Genomic DNA, 24,609 nt, shown 5'->3' with positions numbered 1-24,609 from the left:
ACAAGGATTGACTGTATATAGGTGAAATAAGAGTTGATAAGGTGCAATGGTGCAGAGAATATATCAGATGCTGAAAAAGATGATAGTAGGTTACTTACATACATGCCTGAGGTAGATGGGCATGACAGAGTGTACTAATATACTTACAATGTACAATAGAGTATATACAAAATGGTTGGATTTATTGATAGTGTTAAGCATTTGTCTGAATGACAGCCCACAGAAAGAAACTGTTTTCACAACTGGTTGTTTTTGAGTACAGTGCTCTGTAGACCTGCCAGAGGGAATGAGTTGGAATAGGTTGTGTCCTGGGTGTAATGGGTCTGCAGTGATGTTGCCTACCCATTTCCTGAGTCTGGAAGTCCTGACTGGAGGGCAGGTTGGCACCAATGATTTTCTCTGCAGACCTAACTGTCCGTTGTAGTCTGTCCCTGTCCTGTTTGGTGGCCGACCAAACCAGACAGTGATGGATGTGCAGAGGACTGGATTATTGCAGTGTAGAACTGAATCAACAGTTCCTGAGGCAGGTCAAATTTCTTGACCTGGTGGAGAAAGTACATCCTCTATTGGGCCTTTTAATGATTGTGTCTATATTGGATGTCCACCTTAGGTCCTGGGAGATTGTGGAACCCAGAAATCTGTAGGTTTTCACCATAGACACCTTGTTGTTGAGTATGGTGGGAGGAGTGCAAGTGTTGGGGGGCTCCTCCTTAAGTCCACTATCATCTCCACTTTTTTGAGCGTGTTCAGCTCCAGGTTGTTATGGATGCAACAGAGGGCCAGCTGATCAACCCCCGTCTATATGCAGACTCATCACCATCCCAGATAAGGCCAATGACGGTTGTGTCATCCACAAACTTAAGGAATTTTACAGACGGGTCACCTGAGGTGCAGTCTTTCAGAAAGATAAGAAAGAAAGCCACTTTATTTTTGTCATTGTACAGGTTACAATGACATTTGTTCTCTGCATTTAACCCATCCTATTGTATAGGAGCAGTTGGGCAGCTGCAGTGCCTGGGTACCAACTCCAGTCCTTCTTTCAGGGGCACAGGCAGGAGTATTAACCCTAATATGCATGTCTTTTTGATGGTGGGAGGAAACCCATGCAGATATGGGAGGAACATGCAAACTCCACACAGAAAGGACCTGGGACAGCCTGGAGTTCGAACCCAGGACCTTCTTGCTATGAGGCAACAGTGCTAACCACTGGGCCGCCCACACAGAAGACAAGAGAAGAAAGAGAAGGAGGATGTCTGAGGGTTGGGGGTTAAATACGTGATAAAGGACAGAGGGAAGATTGTGTATTCCTTCCATTACTCGTTGTGTGGTCATGGCCATTATTAACTGAGTGTGACTCAGAGGGGGAAATGGATGGATAAGGCTTTCAGAAGCCTGCCTTAGCTATATAGTTTTTCTTACCAACAGGGCAGCTTTTTTCTTCCCCTCACCTTTATCAAGCAGCCCACCAGAACAATCTAGATAAGCGCACTAATCACACACATGCAGATGTTCATGTTGGGTTTCAATGAATGGTGAACATTTTGTCGGAGTCACACTTTTGGACTCCATTGTACATAGAGGCTGTTTACAACTGGCATTAATATGCATGATCCGATCACAAATGGACAGCTTTAAGTACAGGTTTGAATGCACCCATTGTGTCCTCAATGCGTCTTGAGATCCGATTGCTCAGGCCACATTCGGAGGTGGCCTGGGACGCATTTTTCAACATTGCATTTGAAGTGTAAATGCACGTGTCCCAGGCCGCATTGAAGGACCACCTAGTGGATCAACCGGGTATCACGAGATTTTGTGTCATAGTCACGAAATTTAATCTATGAAATCGTGCTGGGGGACACGATGTCACTGAAATTTTCTTGTCCGGCACCACAAAGTTGTATCCAATGCATTCCTATGGGTCAAGTTTTTCTTGCGCGAGTCACATTATCAGGATGCTGGCTCTGGCTGGTCTGGCCTCCCGGGATAATGCCGGTCACTTACATATATTTGAAAACACAAAAACTACGGCGGTTAGGGTTAGGGTTAGTGTTATATCTTGTAGTTAGTCCGCCGCCCACTGGGGGGGGGGCAGTAGAAGGGAGAAGTAAGAAGATGACGTAAAAAAGCAGTGAGGAAAATAAAGAGAGCTGATGTAGACGGTTACTGAGCTGTCTGATATGTGGATAAATAACAGTTAGGCTTAGGGTAAGGGTAGTTTTTGTGTTTTCAAGTATATGTTAAGTGACCAGCATTCTCCCAGGAGGCCAGAACAGCGAGAGCCAGCATCTTCATAACGTGACTCACGCAAGAAAAACTTGGCCCATAGGAATGCATTGGATACAACTTTGTGGTGCCGGACAAGAAAGTTTCAGTGACATCGTGTCCCCCAGCACGATTTCATAGATTAAATTTCGTGACCATGACACAAAATCTCAGGATACTGGGCTGAGTGAACTGACGTCTTCTCACCAAAGCCTCCTCTGGGTTTAGTTTCTTTTCTTCTTTTTTTTTTTAACCTCGTTTCTGACACACTTCAGACACACAATTGTGGGAGAGCTCCCACCTGCTTGCACATTCAAATTCAACTTCAGGTTCAAGTTCATTTATCCACCACAGCGCACCTCCTAATCTTCTCAAACCCACTGGGATAATTAAATAATCTGAGCCTGAACCGACGTGATTGGGTCAAGCCCGATAAGGTTCGGGTTGAGAATTACAAACTAGTGTCAGACATTTTCATTTTCCCACATAACAAGTTTTAAAGAATGAGTTTCCAACTTTTCCTCTGTATTTTGAGCACAGAATGAAAGACCACAAACAATCGTAGCTTGACACTCCTAATTCACTCAGTTAATTTTCCTCATGAGATTATTTGTCGAGGAAAATTCACTTAGTTAATTTTACTCATCAGATTATTTGTCTCTATCTGGTGTGACATGCATTTGCCGTTGTAATAGTGTAAATATTCATAATGTGACTAATGTGAATATCTAATAATGTCTTTCATTCGTTCACTTGCATGGGCCGGCGCACTGCCCTCCCACGAGCCATGCTCTCTCCGCTTGCAGCCGAGGCTAAACCACACCCGCTACCGCAGTGCTATACGTGTTTATTTGCATATAGAACAGGGAAGTGAGATCGACATAAGTGGTCATTCAAGACACATGTGGAGACGCATTCTAATGTCAGGTGTGGACTGACGTACTTAGAGCTGTCCACTCGTGATCGGATCACTGAAGACGCATGTTAATACCAGGTCTTAACAGCCCCATAGTCTTTCTTCAGGGATAATTATGGTGGATACAGCTATACTGCCGACCACCTTGCATGCATACACACAGTACATTACTGTTTTGCATTACATTCACAAACACAAGCACATGAATGGATGTATAAGAGTGACCTGAATGTGTATATAATATTTTTCTGACCATTTGCACAATTAATCTTTTGAACCATTTCATTTGCACAAATATGTATGCAAGGGTAAGGAGGCCTTAACGGCACTTGGTGTATGGGTGTGTTTTGTTTATCTCATCAGTTAACTGTTGTGTATGCCAATGGCTCTGCTGTCTGTGAGCTCTGTGAGCCTCTTACTGATGAGTTAACGGAATTAAAATCCAAAGGGAAAAGGGCATGTCACTATTCGTCCTCCTTTCAATGCTACAGCTATTCCAGTCAGACTGCCTTAAGCGGGAAATGGTAACTGGACTGCATTGACATAGTGCTTTTCCAGTCTACCGACAACTCCGGGCTTTACAGTGCACGCCTCACATTCACCCATTCACACACACATTCATACACTGATGGTGGAGACTGCCAGTGTTTTGCTCAAGGGTACTTCGACATGCTCTCTGCAGGAGCCGGGAATCGGGCCAGCAACCTTCCAATTACTAGACGACCTGCTGTATCTTCTGAGCCATGCTGCCCCTAGAGCAGTGGGAGAGGACATGTAACAGGCTGACAACTTTGTACCAACTAACATAAGCAATTGGGTAGTCAGTGAGAATTCATGTCCAGAAATGAGTTGGGGGTGTTCCTTTACAGGAGCGTAATGCATTCACGAGATTATTTTCTCAAAATTCTGAGAAAAGTTTTCATGGAGAAAAAAGGTCTGCTCTGTTTTTCTGAATTGACTGGATACCTCAAAATCCTTTGAGAAGCTATCACCTGCATGGAATGGGGACTTCCCATTGTTCCGACGGCCCATTATTCCGAAACGCTAATAGTCTGAAAAATGTTCCTTAGGACCGAAAGCCCATTTGTCCGACAGCCAATTATCCTGAAAACAAACGACCACTGCTGCGAAGGCCTGTTGTTCCGAAAATACACACTCTCCATGCAGTTTTTTGCCCTTAGTGTATTTTGACATGCAAACACAAGATACCGTTTACTAATAATTTGCTTGAATAGGAGGTGCTAACATTAAAAGCGTTTGTGAGAATGTCCTCTCTACTTCACCAGAAATATCAACTTTCTTGTATTTATCTCTGGCCAGTTTAGATCAATGATTCGCAACGACACTGGATGCAACTTGCAACTTGCCAGTGTTGTATCCAACCGTTTCCCTGTTGAGATCTGTTTCCCCCTATGGAAACAGGTTACCTGTCATGGCAATTATTTAATCCCACTCTAACATTATATGAGGATGGAGACAAAAATCTCTTGCAGTATTTTTTTCCCATTCCATTATCCAAACCGCTTATCCTGCTCTCAGGGTCACAGGAATGCTGGGGCCTATCCCAGCAGTCATTGGGCGGCAGGCGGGGAGACACCCTGGACAGGCCACCAGTCCATCACAGGGCAATCTTACAGTAATGTCATACTTGGCGGTTCGAATTCCTGTGCTACCTCGGTCAGGCATCCCTACAGACATAACTGGCAGTGTCTGAGGTGGGAAGCCGGATGTGGGTACATGTCCTGGTCGCTGCAATAGCGCCTCCTCTGGTCGGTTGGGGCGTCTGTTCAGAGGGAGGGGGAACGGGGGGGAATAGCATGATCCTCCCATCCACTACATCCCTCTTGTAGCCCCCCTTCCCATCCACCCCTGTATGTCTGTGTTATGTTTATCTGTCGTCTTGTTTCACCCCGTTTATTGTAAAGCGACTTTGAGTATTAGAAAAGCGCTATATAATTTTATTATCATTATTATTATCCCCCTGGAGAAACTCCTCACTGTCAGGTGAAAAGAAGCAGCTGCTGACTCCTCATGTATCAGAGGAAGCATGTGGTATAGTCTGCAGCCCTCCCCGGATTGGCAGAGGGGTTGGAGCAGCGACCGGGTGGCTCAGAAAAGTGGGGTAATTGCCCGGATACAATTGGGGAGAAAAGGCGGACCCCCCCTCCCAAAAAAAAGTTCATGAACTGACGCATAAGCCTAGATACTTAAGTACACGCTGATAAGTACAGTTTGGTTGTCTGTTCTTCCCCCCCTTATTTCATGTCTTCCAGCTCACATCCCACCAAGGCCATTTCTTCAATTACTGTACAGTAATTACTGTACAGTAATTGTACAGACTTGCTACTCGGTGAGTTTCCCACATATTCCTCTGCTATCAACCAATAATTAACGATAGGCCTTTATTTGTTCACATGGAGAAGACACTTTATAAGACTACCTTTGTTCTATTACACATGAACTTTAAGCATCTATATAGACTAAAGTTAAACATGGTATAGGTCATACATGGTCTAAGATTAAAAGTAAGCAAACATCATATATGGATTGCTCTCACAATCCCTCCTTTTCATTACTTTTAATCAACAACAAATCGTCTAGATAAAATATCAAATTAAAACATGACAATGGATATACATCCTGGGGAACTTCTTACCTCACACAGAATAACTGTGAGGCCTGTCTGTCAGTTGTAAGCCAACTGAAATGCATCAGATTTACATCAACACACTCCATATAAACTCAGTAGTCAGAAGTCACAATTATCCCATGTCCTCTGGAGCCAAACATCTCACCCCACTCTTGACTAGAAATGAGTAAAAGACTCGAGAAGTTATCTACACTAATCTGAGCAGACACATTGCAATAAAAAATCCAGTGCTGACATTTGGGAAAAATCTATGTGAATGCTCAAAATCCATCTAAACACACAACTTTGTCCCCAGTAATCTTAATCAATGATTAATGATAAAATAATAAATGGGAGATATATTCATAACACACGCATTTGAGTTTAAATACTTGGGGTCAACTGTCCAAAGTAACAGGGAGTGCAGTAGAGAGGTGAAGAAGAGAGTGCAGGCAGGGTGGAGTGGGTGGAGAAGAGTGTCAGGAGTGATTTGCGACAGAAGGGTATCAGCAAGAGTTAAAGGGAAGGTTTACAAGATGGTTGTGAGACCAGCTATGTTATATGGTTTGGAGACAGTGGCACTGACGAAAGACAGGAGGCGGAGCTGGAGGTGGCAGAGTTGAGGATGCTAAGATTTTCACTGGGAGTAACGAAGGAGGACAGGATTAGGAACGATTATATTAGAGGGACTGCTCAGGTTGGACGGTTTGGAGACAAATCAAGAGAGGCAAGATTGAGATGGCTTGGACATGTGTGGAGGAGAGATGCTGGGTATATTCGGAGAAGGAAACTAAATATGGAGCTGCCAGGAAAGAGGAAGGCCAAAGAGGAGGTTTATGGATGTGGTGAGGGAGGACATGCAGGTGGCTGGTGTGACAGAGGAAGACGCAGAAGACAGGAAGAGATGGAAACAGATGATCCGCTGTGGCGACCCCTAATGGGAGCAGCCAAAAGTAGTAGTAGAGATTCATAACACACATATTTAGATGGCTTACAGATTAACTAAATAAGCCTTAATATAAGGAAAACGAAAAGAAACCAATAATTCTAAATAAAAAGAAAGGATTTGGGGGAATCCAAAGGAATTGAATCAAGTGCAACTGGACTTGGTATATATCCGTGAAGACGTTTCGCCTCTCATCCAAGAGGCTTCATCAGTTTGTGCCTTTATGACTAGACCAAGCTAGTCTGGTCTAGTCAGGAGGGGGGGTGGTGTAACGTGCATGGATAAGTAGACAGGTTGGTCCTTGGCTAACGGGTCGGGCCCTTTAGTCGACTGGTTAACGTTGTCGCTTGCGGAGCGGGCGACACGGGTTCGCGCCCCGGCTGTGGCGACGGTCTTCCGGACTGTCCCCCGAATTCCCTACAATATAAGCATTGTGTCCAGATGAGCTGGTTCAACTGCCTTTGATCAAATTTATTGTCTTACTGAAAGGAGAAAAATGTCTCCATTAGAATTTGAAGGTGTAATATGAACTATATGAGCAAAGTTTAAGGAGATATATACTTCTTTGTGGTACCATATACGTGTCTGTTTTTATGTTCTACATTGATTTATTTGCGTTGTGTATCCATGATATTTTTAAATTCTTGTCCATGGGAAAGCATTTCTTCCCCGAGGATAATATCATCTTGGAAAACATTTATTTTACACTATTATCGGAACATCGTGTTTGTAAAAAGCTTATCTATTGCCATCCCTCCCTTTTCTGTGTCTTTCACCCTCAATACAAATCTCCACTTCATCTATCTAACTTTCAGTTTCTATCATAATCTGACAGTGACAGCAGATAGAGCAAATTTGTTATCCACCACTCAGACATTTCCATTTATATCAGCTGGGCCTACTCTTCCCATGTGTTCACTTGGAACAGAGATGCTAATTATATCTGACACTCATTTTGTCCTCCATTCTTCACCTTTGTTGCTGAAATGGAAGAAGAATGGACTAGGAGCACAAGATTTGCCTGTATCTAGTTATCCCTCATATAAATTAAATCCATTAAATATATTCTGTGATGGTATAATAGGCACCTCTTGACAAATGATTATTACCAAATTGCACTTTTTTATATTTTATGTTTGGGTCTCATGTCTGGGTATATATATGTGTGACTGAGTTGAGTGTTGGGGTGGGGGTTGTGAAAGTGAGAGGATGCGTCTCACAACCCAGGAGTGTCCTCGTCTAAAAGGCATTCTAGCGCGCGACGGCCCTTACCATTGTGTAAACTCTCCTGAAACTGAAATATTTTAAAATCAAGAGGATTCACAAACAATTGCATCGGTTGAATTTTTTACCGTGCAAATTGTCCACATTATTTATTAATGGTGGCAAACAGTTTGCTGTTTGCCTGGTTTAGCCGCTTGATGGCCACAACTTCAGCAATCTACCTTGCAGATATGTCTCCCTCTAGTGGTGGGTGGGGGACTGCTCTGAGAGAGTTTTTTTTTTTAGCAAGGCGCCACAGTGACGGAATGCCACCCGGTGGTTGCTTCTCATTATAAACTACCTGAGACGCCGCTGTTTCACACAACTACAGTCTACCTTAAATTAGACCTCCATTTCATTTTATTGTGGTCACTTTAAGCACCGATTAGCCACTCTTATTGGTTATAAAAAGGTGAGCCAATGCTTAGTTGTTTATATTCAACCCTAAGCTTCAGCGGATTTTACATTTAACCATGTGCTGTGCTGAAACATAGAGGTTTCTTGCAGTTTTTAACCTGTAGTAGGCTTTTATTTGACCCGAAGGAGTTCCAGGTTTTTATTTATTACTGTTTTTGTCGTTTGCATTATTTTTTGAAAAAAAAAATCTTTGACCTTTTTCCCCATTTTTATCTTATAATTCATTTTTAAAAAATATTTATATTTTATCATTTCGTTATTTAATGTATTTTATGCCTTATATGAAGCTCTTTGAATCACATTTGAAACGTGCTAGTAGCACATTTAAATAGCACGGTACTATACAAACACAATTGCCTTGCCTTCAAGAGATGAATGACAGTCAGCAATGGCGTCTCTTTAGGTTAAGCCTTTTCTCAGCATGGAATAACCTTGAAATTAACAAATATAAATTGAGAGAGACCCCTATGGTGTTTGAAAGTGTCATTTTGAAGGGAGTGGGTCTGTTAATGCAGGTTCGTACAACGGCCGTAGTGCAAACTGGTTTGAAGTCCTAACTAAATGCACTTCCTTACTCCAAAGCGAGGTGGCGCTAGTGGTGCTATGGCGCCTGTTCCCCTCAACCGCGGTAGTCGGCGAGCCTCACGGGGAGCAATTAAAGACATGGAAGCCTTTTTCTAAAAAGGAATAAATAAATGAATGGCACGAGGAGAATCCACCGTTAATTAGCTTCGTTTTTCCTAAACTTCCCGCGTGCTGGAGTCAGTGAAGAATATATTAATCAATTCAATCGGATCAAAACAACCAGGTGCAACATATGAGAGGATACAGGCCGATCACTTTGCATGGAGCTGAAAAGCCCAACTTGTGTTTCATCTCAGCCGAAGTGAATATTCAAGCATGTTGTTTGGCTCTAGAGCAAAATAATTTCACACATGGTTTTCCTTCCTTCCTTCAGCCAGTATGTAGGTCGGGCCAACACTCAATCCATCCTTTGTATCCTTCCATCATCCCATTATCTCTGCTGTTGGACAGTGATTTTGAACGCATGTCCACATTTTAGATTTACCATTATGAGGAGGACGTCCAGGTGGCGTGGCGTGGCGGTCTATTCCGTTGCCTACCAACACGGGTGATCGCTGGTTCGAATCCCCGTGTTACCTCCGGCTTGGTCGGGTGTCCCTACATACATAATTGGACGTGTCTGCGGGTGGGAAGCCAGATGTGGGTATGTGTCCTGGTTGCTGCACCAGCGCCTCCTCTGGTCGGTCGGGACGCCTGTTCGGGGGGGGGGGTGATCCCTCCCCCCACGTGCTACGTCCTCCTGGTGAAACTCCTCACTGTCAGGTGAAAAGAAGCGGTTGGCGACTCCACATGTATCGGAGGAGGCATGTGGTAGTCTGCAGCCCTCCCCGGATCGGCAGAGGGGGTGGAGCAGATACCGGGACAGCTCGGAAGAGTGGGGTAATTGGCCAGGAACAATTAGAGAGAAAAAGGAGGGGGGGTGTAGGTGGGTGATAAGAAACACATAAAGCCAAACTTAAAATAGCTAAATAAAACTTTAATAGGTCTAGTTGCAAATGTACATAAATTGCACAGCCACATTATTTTGTCAACACAAACAAATTCCTTTGTACATTATTGTTTTGTCACTGTTGTCAAAGGAAGCGGAATCCAGCAAATACTTTACTTTCAACATACTTACAAAAGTATTTTCTACAAGTTATTAGAAAACATACAACATCTTTTTATTTATAGATTTATATGTTTATCTTTTTCTCAGACTGGCTGCACGGTATGAGTTAAGTGGATGGTTGTCGCTACAGAGACGGATTGTGTGAGCTTGCTGAGGGTCTCTGACTAGAAACTCCATGTTGAAACTGAAGTGGGGGGGGGGGCGGGAAGGGCGGTGACTGACTGACTAAACAGCTTGGTCAATGATGAAGCCAAACATGAAGACGTCGCTTTGTCCGAAACGTCTCTAGCGGAGTTACAGATATTGCACAGTGTGGAACAGACGACAGCCATGCATCACTTGGATTTACCACCGTACAGGGCAGTTGTTTTTATCGCTGCAGTGGCAAAATATCTGGTTGATTTAGGAGCCAACGCCTGGCGAGATGTAAGCATAAGACAGGCGTTGTGTCTCCCTGGCTTCCTGTTACCACAAGTGGACGTCTTGTGTACAACTAACAGCCTGGGGCTAGTCTTCACAAGGGAAGCACAGGAAGAATAGCATTTCTGTGTACAGCAGTGTGATTCAATGCTGTGGCTGAGCGAACAGGGTCAAATCCATTTCTTTGGCTGCTTCCATTGCCACAGTTTTTTTGAGCTAAAAAAAAAAAACAAAAAAACAAAAAAACAAACAGGTGACGTCCTAGAATAGAGGGAATTGATATTCGCCTTAAACATAAAAGTGCATTTGAACTAGACTGAGGAGGAACAACAGGATTGTGCTTGCGATTCCCATCGTGCTTGACTGAGATGCAGCTTGGTGGCCGCCCGGACTCAGCCCGGCCTTCAAACATGCGTCATCCAAGACCTCCCAACAGTCAAACACCTACTCTAACTGATTTCACCTACTGATATTACCGAAGTGTTTATATTGTGATACAAAAACAGTTTCAACAGGGTGAAGACTGACTGAGAAGTGGACTTCATAGGTCTAACCACCGACAAGATGACTGATTGAGCTATTTAGTAATTGCTATTTACAATATCCATGTCATATTGATACAGCAGAGTTGAGCACAAGGTACATTTACAAAAAAAAATGCTCTCTGTTAAAATTAGGTAAAAATATTGTCAACATTTTATTTACACTTTCCCAGTCTGTCCAACTCTTTGACCCACTCAGTATTATCATATATTCACTGTCTGCATCTTGGCATTAATCATCATTCTCATCGCCTTCCTTTGGATAACGTAAGAAATGATGAAACTGACGCTACCATTGGCTATAGTGCCAGGATGAAGCATGCAGAATCTTATATTTACTGTACTTTAATATAGTCTGTTAAAGGTAAAAAAAGAAACGAAACAAAATAATGATACAAAAATATACAAAATATTGATGCAGAAATGGCATGGCGTTACGGATCTGATGGCAACAGGATGATTTGGAGGGAGTAGACCCTTTCTTAAGACCAACTGTGAGCTAGCATCTTCACATTCAGATGTAAGGACAGGAGAGAAGGCAAGGATATGAGGGAGAGAGAGTGAGCGAGAGAGAGAGAGAAAGTGAAAAAGGAGAGGACAGACGATGCCACAAAAATGAATGGAGTCACAGTTTGGATGCAGCATACTTCATTACGACTGACAAACAAAACCGCTACAGAAGACAAAAGTTCAAAGTTAGGAGGCCATCATTTCAATGACCCACCAGTCCAGTGTATAGTATGCGTGAGTTTGTGTGTGTGTGTGTGGAAACAGCCCCCTCTAGAGCTCCTCTTGTGCTACTGCGATGAAAAGACTACAAAAACATCGCTGATGTCCCCAGTCAACAGGGGCAGGACATGTAACCGACGTACAGCAAAATGGATGGACTTTAAATAAAACTGGCTCTGCTGAACTGTGTTACCAATGACTGAGAACAGTGACCAGCACCAGCACGGACCGGTCACCTGCAGGTTCACAGGTTCGCGGAAGTACACGCTATGCTAAAAAGTGTGCCCCCCCCCAAACTTAGACCATACAAGGTTTACTGAGATTTTTAAGGATGATTGTGAGGATGGTACCGGTCACTGTTCTCTGTGGTCTTTTCACCAGGTCCCCAAAGCGAACCCTTCTAAAGCTTCAGTTATCCCATCAGAAAACAAAAACAAAAAAAACAAAAAAATCTCTAAATTTTACAACACACTCCTAAATAAAGTTGCTTTTATATTTGAGATTATCAAATATAGTTATATGTGTGTATATTCTATAGAAGAAAAAAAATGCATACATCAATATTAAATTTCATTAGTGTCACATAGAGTTCATCATACTTTAAGTGATGTATTTATACATTTTTTTTCCCTTTACAAATCCACAGTATAAGGTGTGCCTTTTTTTATCTTTTTTTTTTTTTTTGCAGGAATGAGGGCGCTGCAGGACAAAGTAAGAGGTGCGTTCCTTACTTAAGGCGTTAAATGTACCAATAGCTTTCACAAAGTGCACTACATAGGGGGGAGAGAAAGGGCTTGCGGGGCACTTTGGACCACACCAAAGGACTGGAAGATAAAATAAGTCGTTTTTCTTTAACTAAAAATATCTTTTGAAGCTCATATTTGGTTTTTCAAAAAAACAAAAAACAAAACATGGGACATTGAAATAAAGCAGTGGAAAATAATCTTCTCGAGACAACGATCGCGTTATTTGTCAATGCTAGTTTCTATTTTTTCTTCGCTGGGTTCACTTGGTCATCAAGGAGAAGAGAAGAGAAAGAGAGGGGGGTGGGGGGAGGAGGAGGGGTGCTCGGGCGACTGTCTCTGACAGCCGATGTGTGTTATTACATAGTGGTTAGTCCCAGGCGTGGGGGTCTTGATTCGTCCCATCGACTGCATACATCCATTGGAAACGCAACTGGTTGTCTGACGGAGGACTCTACGCTCATTATCTACACGCTTTGCTCACCTCCTCCGCCCACCACACTCCCACCGAAGGCCCTCTGGTGATCAGTTCTGTCCATCTGCTCTCACTCGGTTTCTACTCTGTTATACTGAAGCCCCTCTGCCTCCGGCTGGCCCCTCGGAGTGAAACAGTCCCCAAGTTTTCACTCCGACACTTGCTAAGTGTCCATGAAAGGAAACGTCCTCCACAAGCAGCACACCTCCTTCTTCACACACATACACATACATACAGGCAGTCTCTCAGACAGACATGCAGCCGCGCATGCACGGACACACACGCTCATTCGAACACATGCACGCCGGCCACGCAAACACATCGCGGCCCGTCGCGTCTCGCGCCGTCTAGCAGTTGCTGCTGTTCCTGAACTCGCCGTTCTCGGTGATCTGGAGCTTGGTGGGGTTGGTGGGGGAGATGCCGTTACGGGTCTGCATGCTGTAGCGCTCCTTTAGCTGGGTCAGGGCGCTCATCAGGCGGGAGTTGGCTGCATCCAGCGATGCTATGCGCTTCTCCTAAAAAACACAACACACATACGCACGCACACATATGGAGAGGAGAGAACAGAGAGTTAAGAGATGTTCTTTCTTTCATCCATCTATCCATCCATTATCCAAACCGCTTATCCTGCTGGAGCCTATCCCAGCAGTCATTGGGTGGCAGGTGGAGAGACACCTGGACAGGCCGCCAGTCCATCACAGGGTCCACACAAACACACACAAATTCACACCTAGGGACAATTTAGTATGGCCGATTCACCTGACCTACATGTCAGGTGATATTCTTTCAAACAGAAAAACCAATAATGGGACTTTGACTGTAAACAAGCAGGGACATTCAGACAGTGGGTTGAACCAAGCAGCACATGGCAGTTCCCCCCACCCCCTTTCAGGTCCAGTTAGTCTGGGAGCGATGCTGATGGTGTTTATCATATCATGTAGACTCTCATGGCCCAAAGCTGGCCCAAACAGCTGAGCATCAGCTCTTCTTTTTTTGTGGATTTTACCTCCTTTTTCTCCCCAATTACAAATTGTAATTGGCCAATTACCCCACTCTTCCGAGCCATCCTGGTTGCTGCTCCACCCCCTCTGTCGATCTGGGGAGGGCTGCAGACTACCACATGCCTCCTCTGATACATGTGGAGTCGCCAGCCGCTTCTTTTCACCTTACAGTGAGGAGTTTCACCAGAGGGATGTAGCACGTGGGAGGATCACGCTACTCCCTAAAGTCCCCCCCGAACAGGTGCCCTTTCCAACCAGAGGAGGCGCTGGTACAGCGACCAGGACACACACCTGCATCCCACCCCGCAGACACGGCCAATAGTGTCTGTAAGGACGACCGACCAAGCCGGAGGTAACACGGGGATTCGAACTGGCGATCCCAGTGTTGGCAGACAACGAAATAGACCGCCACGCCACCCGGACGCCCCTCACAATGGCAGTTTTGCCCACTTTGTCTAGTTAGTATGGGAGCGATGCTGATGGTGTTTTATCATATCATGTAGACTCCCATGGTCCAAAGCTGGCCCAGACCCCCCGAGCATCAGCTCTTTAATTTTCTATTCGCCTTTTCTTCCCCCTCCCGCCATAGTGAGCGTTTCATAGTCATCTTCTCTCTGTTTACCGTGGCGGACAGCTCGCTGCCTTACTGCTGAGTGTACGTGAAAGAGAACGAGCGCCTGTGCTCGTCTTTGTCAGGGTGTGCGTGCACGCCCCGAGTTTCTCTGCAAAAACAGAGTTTTTACTTTCACTTCCATGAGTGAAAAACATTTTGTTTTACTTGTGTGTGTGTGTGCGTGCATGTGAGAAAAACACAACATGTACAATAGCATGAACCTCCTCTGTGGATTTGGTCCAAAAGGGTGTTGTGAGCATCTTACAAACAGAAAGGTAGCCAGCACCACAGCTGCCCGACTAACTGCCCGACGCCGATTAATCCATTAGGGCCACAGCCAGGTACACACAACCATTCTGTCTGACTCAACAATACAACAAAAACAAAAGAGCGCGCCAACATTCCTGCGTAGCTGCTTTTCCTCCTTCTCAAAAGCTCCACAAACACGTTTATGTATGAATAAGAATGACAAGGATTACAGAAAGGCAACCGGACTTAGAAAGAAAGGCAGATAAAGAGCAAATTCGATGTAAATTCTGTAAGTTGTACCAGAAACACCGCAGCAGTCGGGACACGCAATGCGGTCGCCGAGGCTTGTCGGCGGGCGGCACGGAGTTATGAATTAAACATCTCTTTTGTATTTCCATGGCACATCACCATAGCATGCATGCTGGGATGGGGTGGGGGGGGGGTCCCATAAGCACACACACACACACACACACACACACAAACACACACACACACATAAAAGTATCACGAGTAAGCAGGATTTCTAAATGTCAGGTTTTACTCGACATGACAGCGCCACGCCGCCAAACTGACCTGTGCGTCGATGATCCCCTGCTTTGAATCAACTACCGCCTGCATGTCTGAATGGTCCTTCTTCAACTCTTCCTCCACCGACATTAACCTGCCGATACAAACAGGACATGGTCACGTGACAGGTCTGCTAAAATGCAGAGCTTGACAATCAACAGAAGGTTATGATGACAAAGATTAAAAAAAAATGACAGGAAGCTGTGTATGAGTGTTTGGGTATCACTGTGTTCATATATGTGTCTAACATTCTGCAGCTAAGTTTGGCACTCGATCGGCCGGTGGAGCTTGGTGTGCAGCGTCCTGTGGGCCCAGGGACCACAGCCCTGCCTGGAGCTGCGCTCGAAGAGGAAACACTGAGGGCGGTCTGACAGGACGCGGAAGCAGGGCAGGCTAGGCTAACTGCTAGTCCATGCAGACCGGCAGTTCCGATAACACCGAGGTTGGTCTGGTGGTGTCGGTTTGTTTTGTTTAATGGCTGGGCAAGCTGGCATTGGATCGGCTGAGGGAGCTTGGTCTGCTGCGTCCGGTGGGCCCAGGGACCATGGCCCTGCCCGGAGCTGTGCCTGAGAGGAAACACCAAGGCAGTCTGGCAGCGGCCTCGCCTAGCGTCGACTGTGTAGTGTTTTTGTCTGCATCTGTGTTTGTGTCATCATGTGGCCTGTGAGGGAGATGTGTCGAAGGTGTCTGGCTGGGAGAGCTGGTGGATCGACTGAGGGAGCTTGGTCTGCTGCGTCCAGTGGGCACAGGGACCACGGCCCTGCCTGAAGCTGCGTCCGAAGTGGAAACACCAAGGGCGGTGTTACAGAAAGTGGAAGTGGGGCAGGCTAAGCTAACTGCTGGCCCATGCAGACCGGCAGTTCCGATAACACTGAGGGTGGTCTGGTGGCGGCCTCGCCTAGCGTTGACTGTGTTTTTAGTGTCGTTGTGTGGAGTGCGGGGAGGTGTGTTGAGGTCGTCTGGCTGGGAGAGGCCGGAGCTGCGCCTGAAGAGAAAACACCGAGGGTGGTCTGAAAGGTTAAGCTAACTGTTAGCCCATGCAGACTGGCAGTTCCAACAGTCATCTTGGCTGGCGTTCCTTCTCAAGGACAGTGATTTTTTTTGTTTAGCTTGGATATGTGTTAGCTTGGATATATGTGTTAGTTTGGATATACGTGTTCTTTTAATTCTTGTAGTTTTTGGATATGTGTCTTTTTTATTTTGGATATTGTTTTTGTCTTTGTGTTGCACTGCTCTGGGCTGGGGGAAACTTCTGTATGTACTTCTGTATATGAAATGAAATGGGGAAAAAATCACAAATAACAAATGACAAATAAAGTGTTCCTGTTTATTTTCTTTAGCTATCTTACTGAGTTTGCAGAGTGGGAAATGACAGATATGTATGTGAAGTGTGTAGGGTATATGCTTGTTAACCCTGATAATGCACAATACCAAAATACAGATACACAAATGTACATATTATGTGTCCAAGAAACTTGACTATTGTCTTTCTTGATTTTTGTTGGTTCATTGCAAGATGCAAAAAAGAAAAAATATTATATAGTTCATCTTATATTCTTGATTTTCTTGAAACAGTAGGCCCAACCCCCCCCCTTAAAAACAGGGTGGGATAAACATGTCCCTTGTTTCCAGTGCAGTTTCTTTTGCTTCAGCAGTTTGAGGAATGCTTCAGGAAGAGATATACATACTGAAACAAGACAAGTCACTCCACAAGCTTCAAGATTCAACGTTATTCAATCCGGGGAAATGTTATATGCAAACATATCTTATTCCAAATACAAGACTTGGAGACCCAGTAGAAGTTTAGATAACTTGCTCAAATGGATATCTTGTGTTTAGATTGTGCCATTGTGTGTTATAATAAATAAAATTAAAATCCCAACATCAGTAACTCACATGGAAATGACATGATGAACACTTATGACTGGATGTGAACAAGCTTGTGTTACACAGGGTCAGATCGAAAACAGTGGATCCATTAAGTTTGATGGTTTATTTGAATATCAAGACCCCTTGTTCCTCAGCAGATCCTGCAGATCAATTCACTTGCTAAGTGCAGTAGTCCTGAAACTAGTTGTATGCTTGCATATTTACCTGCTGATGATACCCTTCATCTGGAGGTCTTTGTCATCCTGCTGTCTGCGGAGGCGTTCCTCAGACTCCTCCAGTCTAGCCTGGTACTCCATCAGGACCTTCTGGGCTTGTTCGTCTTGACCCTTCAGACGGGCTTCGTACTCCTCCAGCTTCTGGACCGACGCCCGTAGCTTCTCCTGCAGCACAGCAATCTCCTGCTGGTACTGGAGACAAACACACACACACACACACACACACACACACACACACACACAGAGAGAACAACTCTTTAGTATGTCTTTATGAGACCAAAGCCCTGAAAATCACTCACTGACCTTCAACACATAGGTTTTTGAAAGAGGTTTCTGCTGGTGAGGAGAAACAATCAGGAGAAAAAAAAACCTTCAGCATCTATAAGACATAAAACCCCATAACGGTGAAAGAAACAGAAATCCACTGACACGTCATGGCAGGATTGTGAACACCGACTTCCCACGGACAAAATCCTCACCGTGAATAGCATTTTTTTTTAAAACTAAATAAAACAGTGAATAAGGAATGAAAATACTTTTCATATAAGACCGTTTCATCATTCCATCTAAGCTGAGTATTTAGGTAAAAACCACGTTTTGCCTTACTTATAAGTCCATTATAATTCTGTTATCCTCTTTCAATTTTGTATTGTGTAAATTGTGTAAACACAACATCCGTTGCACGTTGTCCGTCTTGGGAGAGAGATCCCTCCTCTGTTGCTCTGCCTGAGGTTTCTTCCTATTTTTTCCTCTCTGTTAAAGGTTTTTTTGTCTTTGTTTTTTGTTTTGTTTAGGGAGTTGTTCCTTATCTGATGCGAGGGTCTAAGGACAGGAAGTTGTGTCGCTGTAAAGCCCCTTGAGGCAAATTTGTAATTTGTGATATTGGGCTGTACAAATAAAACTAATTTGACTTGACTTATGGGGTTTAACTTTCGTCACTTCCTCCTGTTCCTTTTTCCTGATCACATCCCATCAAACAAAACCGTGGTTCAGAACGAAGCACAGCGGTTCCACATGAAATACTATTTCTGTATTCGGGTTGCTTCATTATTTTCACATGATTTAAAAAACTTTTTTTTGTTGTTTTTAGTAAATACTTAAGACGATATATAATATTATCTTTTATATTTCGTAACATTTTTGTTACCTTATTGTGCTCTTGTGTTTACTACTTTATTTCTGTCACCTCTACATAACATGCAATAGAGTATCATCACCATCACCTTGCACTTTAACTAGTCCGTGCAGTATTTTGTATTTATAGTGTGTACAATGTCAGTATTTTTTCTTGTTTTTCTCAGTTGGGTATTTTCCACTGCATTTTGTCGTCTTATGCATGGTTTATGCTGCAAGCTAGTTAAAGTTTGTTGCATCTCACCTGGTCTGTATGAGACAAAACAATACAAACTCATCAGTTTCCCAGAAAGCGAATGCTGATATATTACTGCCCAGCTTCTAATTGAAAAAAAACCCCAAAAAACTGATCGAATGTCATCAGTGAGATATGTTTCTTCCCACTGCTTCATTAATGAGTAATGAAGCAGTGATTAATGAGTAATGAAGCATTGAGAAGATGGCGGCATGAACCCACATTTGCAGCGGCCTCACTCAGCACCGACTACGCAGTGTGTTTGTCCACGTCTACGTCGGCGTCTAAGTTTGTGTCATCGTATGAAGTTTTTATTTTGATCATCGATTTGGAGGGAGCTTGGTCTGCTGCATCCGGTGGGCCCAGGGACCATGGCCCTGCCCGGAGCTGCGCCCGAGAGGAAACACCAAGGCAGTCTGGCGGCGGCCTCGCCTAGCGTCGACTGTGTAGTGTTTTTGTCTGCATCTGCGTTTGTGTCATCGTGTGGCCTGTGAGGGAGATGTGTCGAAGGTGTCTGGCTGGGAGAGCTGGTGGATCGACTGAGGGAGCTTGGTCTGCTGCGTCCGGTGGGAACAGGGACCACGGCCCTGCCTGGAGCTGCGTCCGAAGTGGAAACACCGAGGGCGGTGTTACAGAAAGTGGAAGTGGGGCAGGCTAAGCTAACTGTTAGCCCATGAAGACCGGCAGTTCTGATAACACAGAGAGCGGTCTGGTGGCGGCCTCTCCTAGCATCGACTGTGCAGTGTTTTTGTCTGCACCTGTGTTGTCGTGTGGAGTGCGAGGGAGGTGTGTCGAAGGTGTCTGGCTGGGAGAGCTGGCATTGGATCGGATTAGGGAGCTTGGTCTGCTGTGTCCGGTGGGCCCAAGAACCACGGCCCTGCCTGGAGCTGTGCCTGAAGAGGAACACCGAGGGCGGTGTGACAGGACGCGGGAGCGGGGCAGGCTAAGCTAACTGCTAGCCCATGCAGACTGGCAGTTCCGACAGTCATCCTGGCCGGCGTTCGTTCTCTGGACAGTAGAATGTTTGGATTGTGTTGCACTGAATGTGCTGTGTTGTTGCCTGTTTGTGTTGTTTTTTTGTTTTTGCTTTGGTCTCTCTGTTTTTGTATGTTTTGTTGGTGTCTTTTTTGGGAAATTTTGGATGTTTGTTTTTATCTTTTGTGTTGCACTGCTGTAGGCTGGGGGAGACAACATTTTGTTTCTATTGTGTACGCAAGTACATGACTGAAATGACAACAAATTGTCCCTGATTCCCGATAGATGTGTAAAACATGAAGTATTATTTCAATTAATATATGATTTGGTTCATAAGAAATGTGATTTAACAACAAATCGCCTAAACTTACATACTACAAAATTCCTTGGACTTCCCAAGTTTGCGCCCACTTTCAATAAATTCAACACTTTCCAGCAGCCACAAAGCCTCCAACTATTTACTTTGTCCTTCAGTGGTTTACTTGGTCATCTGCAGACAAACTAAACCACAAGTTATTCCCCAGTTATGATTCACTGTTTAATAAAAGTGGCAGTGAATCAACGTCGCCAATCCACACAACTGACAGTAAGTGGGGAAGGAAACTATCGACAAAAACTCAACAGTCAGACAATCCGAGGTTGCTGCAAGGATCATCCATTCCTTTAATGCCATCTTCCCCTCACCATCCATCCCTTATATTTCCCTGATCCTGTCACTGCATCCCCTGAGATAAAAGTATCAACCAACACATCTCTGATGCCTGTTGTTCACCCTGGCATTCCCTCCCCCCATCCTCTTGAACGTACGGCACATCTGTTACTCCACGTAACGTTCAAGCCCTTTCCAACGAGGTGTCTGACACGTCTCCCGTCTGTCACATGGAAACCCTGCGCTGTCATAAGAAGTTGTTGCACATTAACCGCGGCTCCTAGTTTTCCTCTCCTTCAGATGTTGTGAGTCTCTCTGTTCAGAACTGTGCGAACTCGTTCAGCCGCAGAGGAGGCATGAACGGACCTCGGAGCGCACACAACACCAGGCACCTCTGCTGAGCATCCTATGCAATATGTATGGACTCGTCAGCATCAGCATCGACTTCAGCGTGCTCATGCACACAAGGAATGTGACTCTGGTTTACAGAAGCTTCTACTACTTACATACATCACTCAAAAACACAAAAAAGAAAGGAAATAAATAAATGGAATAACAAACAGAATACTGGAGGTAAGTACGTATGCACAACAGGTATGTCACAACTGTACAGAGTTTTGTTATGGCTGAATAATTTATAACTTCTTATATTTTGTATTACATACTAATATTATATTCTAATATTATACTATATTATATTTATTTATGGATTTATTACATGGTTTATGGATGTGGTGAGGAAGGACATGCCGGGGGCAGGAAGAGATGGAAATGGATGATCCGCTGTGGCGACCCCTAACAGGAGCAGCCAAAAGTAGTAGTAGTAGTAAATTATACTATATTATATAATAATATTATATACTATATATTTATCCAATCCTGACCTTGCCCAATGGTTTGCCTTTATTAAAGAGCATTTCTTAGCAGTTGCCAACTGAGACTGACAATTGAGACTGACAAGATAAAGAGGAAGGACAGGGATGCAACATGGCACCTGGATTAGTACCCCGTGCAGGCTGCCTGACCGAAAGCTGGATGTGATATCTGGTTATGTGTGATTTTTGATTTCAAACTGGCTCCGGCCATTCGTTTAAAATAACTTTTAATCTTTTCTTCTTTTTTTTTGTTGGTTGCTTTCATTACATAACCTGCTGGGTAGTGAAATTGTGAGGGACCTGTGGTGTGTTCATCCCTCCCTGCAACACGACTAATTGACTTACATTCATTAAGGATGGGAAATCATGGCAAAGGAGGTGACAGCCGAAGCACGGGAGTCAGGCAGAAGGTGCATGGTCGGATACGAGTCAGTGGTGCAAAGGCAGAAATACATCACAGTTGGCACAGAATAAGCAGCGGGAAGCATTCGTCTCTCCTTCGCTCTGTCTCTCTCTCTCACACACACACAGACACACACACGCACACACATAGACACACACCTGCATGCTTGCACACGCAAATTTTTTTTTTGGGGGGGGGGTTCCCCTTTTTTCTCCCCAACTGTACTCGGCCAATTACCCCACTCTTCCGAGCCGGCCCGGTCGCTGCTCCACCTCCTCTGCCGATCCGAGGAGGGCTGCAGACTACCACATGCCTCCTCCGATACATGTGGAGTTGCCAGCTGCTGCTTTTCACCTGACAGTGAGGAGTTCCGCCAGGGGGAAGTAGCACACGGGAGGATCATGCTATTCCCCCCCAGTTCCTCCTCCCACCCCCGAACAGGTCCCCCGACTGACCAGGGGAGGCGCTAGTGCAGCGACCAGGACACGTACCCATTCCCGTCCGCAGACACGGCCAACTGTGTCTGTAGGGACACCCGACCAAGCCGGAGGTAACACGGAGATTCGAACCGGCGATCTCCGTGTTGGTAGGCAACGGAATAGACCGCCACGCCACCTGGACGCCCTGCACACACACACATTCTGTCACTCATGCACACCTTTTCTACATGCAGCCGCACACGTTAAACCTACCCACGTTAAACCTACCCACGGTGTGTGCCATATGCACACACACACAAAAACTGATGTAGGAAGTTTGCTTCACAGATATCAAGGAAGTGGGTGAGCATCTTTAGCCGTGTCTGGCGGCTAACGGCGGGGGTTTGAGGGCTGCCAAGACCAGAATGTGGTCACGTGAGGAAAGGCACAGGAGGTAAAAGGGTTGTTAAGTAACGGGCCGAAGAAGTGGAGAAACTGAAAAAAGAAGTGATAATAAAGGGTGGAGGGCATGGACCACTGGCAGGAAGGGTTGAGGCGGGTGTGGAAAGAGGGTTCGGAGGAGGTAAAGGTTGGGTCGGGAGGCGGGTTACCTTCTCCACCTGATTCAGATCCTCTCTGTTTCTCTGTGAGTCTGGCTCCGTCCCCTCATGGTCTAAATACTGCACATTCATATTCAATAGCCAGGCAGCCGTGCGGTCCAGCGCATTTGGGTTCACTGGGGAGGGGGCCTAGTGGAACCAACACAACACACACACACACACACACCCACACACACACACACACACACACACACACACACACACACACACACACACATGAGCCGAGTGCAAATGGCGGGGGGGGGGGGGGCATGCAAACACAACACCAAAAAAAAAAAAAAAAAACAACCACAGGAAAAGCTTGAAATGACCGTGGAACAACAATGACATTTGGATGGAGAGCAGGGGGGGATGGAAACACACCTGTGTGCTGAAACACACACGTGCACACGTGGGCACAATACTCTAGCTGTACCTGTCAGGGGTACAGGTTTGGACACAAGTGGACATTTGCAGCAAAAAAAGGGAGATCAGATTAGATGGACAGGCAGCAATATGGGATGACCAGCCTTCAGGCAACGAATGGCAAGTGTGTGTTCATGTGTGTGTATGTGTGTGTGTGCCTCTGTGTGTGTGTGTGTGTGCGCACACGCTTAGACGTAGTAGATTTCTAAAAAAAAAATTTTTTTTTGATTTTGAGATACTTTATTAATTCCCACGGGGAAATTCCTCTCTGCATTTAACCCATCCTAGCTGTGTGGCTTGCAGCAGTGGGCCGCCGCCGCCGCGCATCACCGGGGGACCGACTCCAGTCCGGCTTGCCATTGCCCCGGTCAGGAGCACAGACAGGAGTGCTAACCCTAACATGCATGTCTTTTTGATGGTGGGAGGACACCGGAGCACTCGGAGAAAACCCACCGCAGACAGAACATGCAAACTCCACACAGAGGACAACCTGGGATGACCCCCCCCCCCCAAGGTTGGACAACCCGAACCCTAACCCAGGACCTTCTTGCTGTGAGGCGACGGGCGCTGACCACTGCGCCAGCGTGCAGCCAGATGGACGTGGTGCTTGTGAACAAGTTTTGAGAGAGCGTGTCAGTGGGGTGTGAAAGCAGCTGCAAGACGGCTCTGCAGATGTCTCAGAGCCGTCTTTGGGACTTGTAGTTCAGAACAGCTACTATATCAGTTGATCTGAGTTGCAGTGAAGAAAGACCTTTTATCAATAATGGGGTTTCTTTTTGAGTAGTTTGATTATTCGCTGTGTTAAAGGTTAAAGGCTGAACATGCAAGAGGAGGTTTTTCTGTTATATCTACACAGTCCGAATCGAGATTTGGGCTACATGCACGTCGTACAATGACAGACTTCTCATGGTTAACTGGACAGCCTGACTTCACCCTCCATCATCCTGCCATCCAATGACACTGGACCTTAAGAGCAGTGCTATTTCACCTCCAAGGAACGAGTGTGCCATCGATGTTTGCATAATACACAAACCTACCTACGATCCCTTCCACCACCGCACGTGGACGAGAGCAAGCATTGTGCAAAACGTGTAAGAGTCCTTCACACCACCTTATTAACAGCAAGGCAACCACTAAGTTTCATAATTACAACCTGTAGCTCCGACCTGCTAGTGATGGATTTTTAATTACCACCCAGACCATCAAATCCAAATGGATAACACAAATGGGCACCTCCCACCGTGTTCACACACAGACACACAGGCACGCACAGTACACCGATTTGCATCAAAATCCACTTTGAAATATGCCATATGTGTGA

The 24,609-nt window shown here is 45.2% G+C and overlaps 1 protein-coding gene across 2 annotated transcripts in view; it reads right to left on the bottom strand.

Moving 5' to 3' along the window:
- Positions 1–9,987: 9,987 nt before the first annotated feature.
- Positions 9,988–24,609, bottom strand: part of LOC130121811 (disabled homolog 2-interacting protein-like) — a 119,821-nt gene continuing 105,199 nt past the window's right edge. For both annotated transcript variants that reach the window (XM_056290722.1, XM_056290721.1), the window contains exons 11-14: positions 22,875–23,012; positions 17,563–17,765; positions 15,475–15,562; positions 9,988–13,553 (exon numbers count right to left, since the gene is read on the bottom strand). In XM_056290722.1, the coding sequence (XP_056146697.1) occupies positions 13,386–13,553; positions 15,475–15,562; positions 17,563–17,765; positions 22,875–23,012 (597 nt within the window). In that variant the 3' untranslated portion in view covers positions 9,988–13,385. The remainder of the gene's footprint in view (positions 13,554–15,474; positions 15,563–17,562; positions 17,766–22,874; positions 23,013–24,609) is intronic.

The sequence above is a fragment of the Lampris incognitus genome, chromosome 12, assembly GCF_029633865.1.
Source record: "Lampris incognitus isolate fLamInc1 chromosome 12, fLamInc1.hap2, whole genome shotgun sequence".
NCBI lineage: Eukaryota > Metazoa > Chordata > Actinopteri > Lampriformes > Lampridae > Lampris > Lampris incognitus.
The sequence above is the reverse complement of the archived record's forward strand: the minus strand, read 5'-3'. Positions and strand labels throughout refer to the sequence as shown.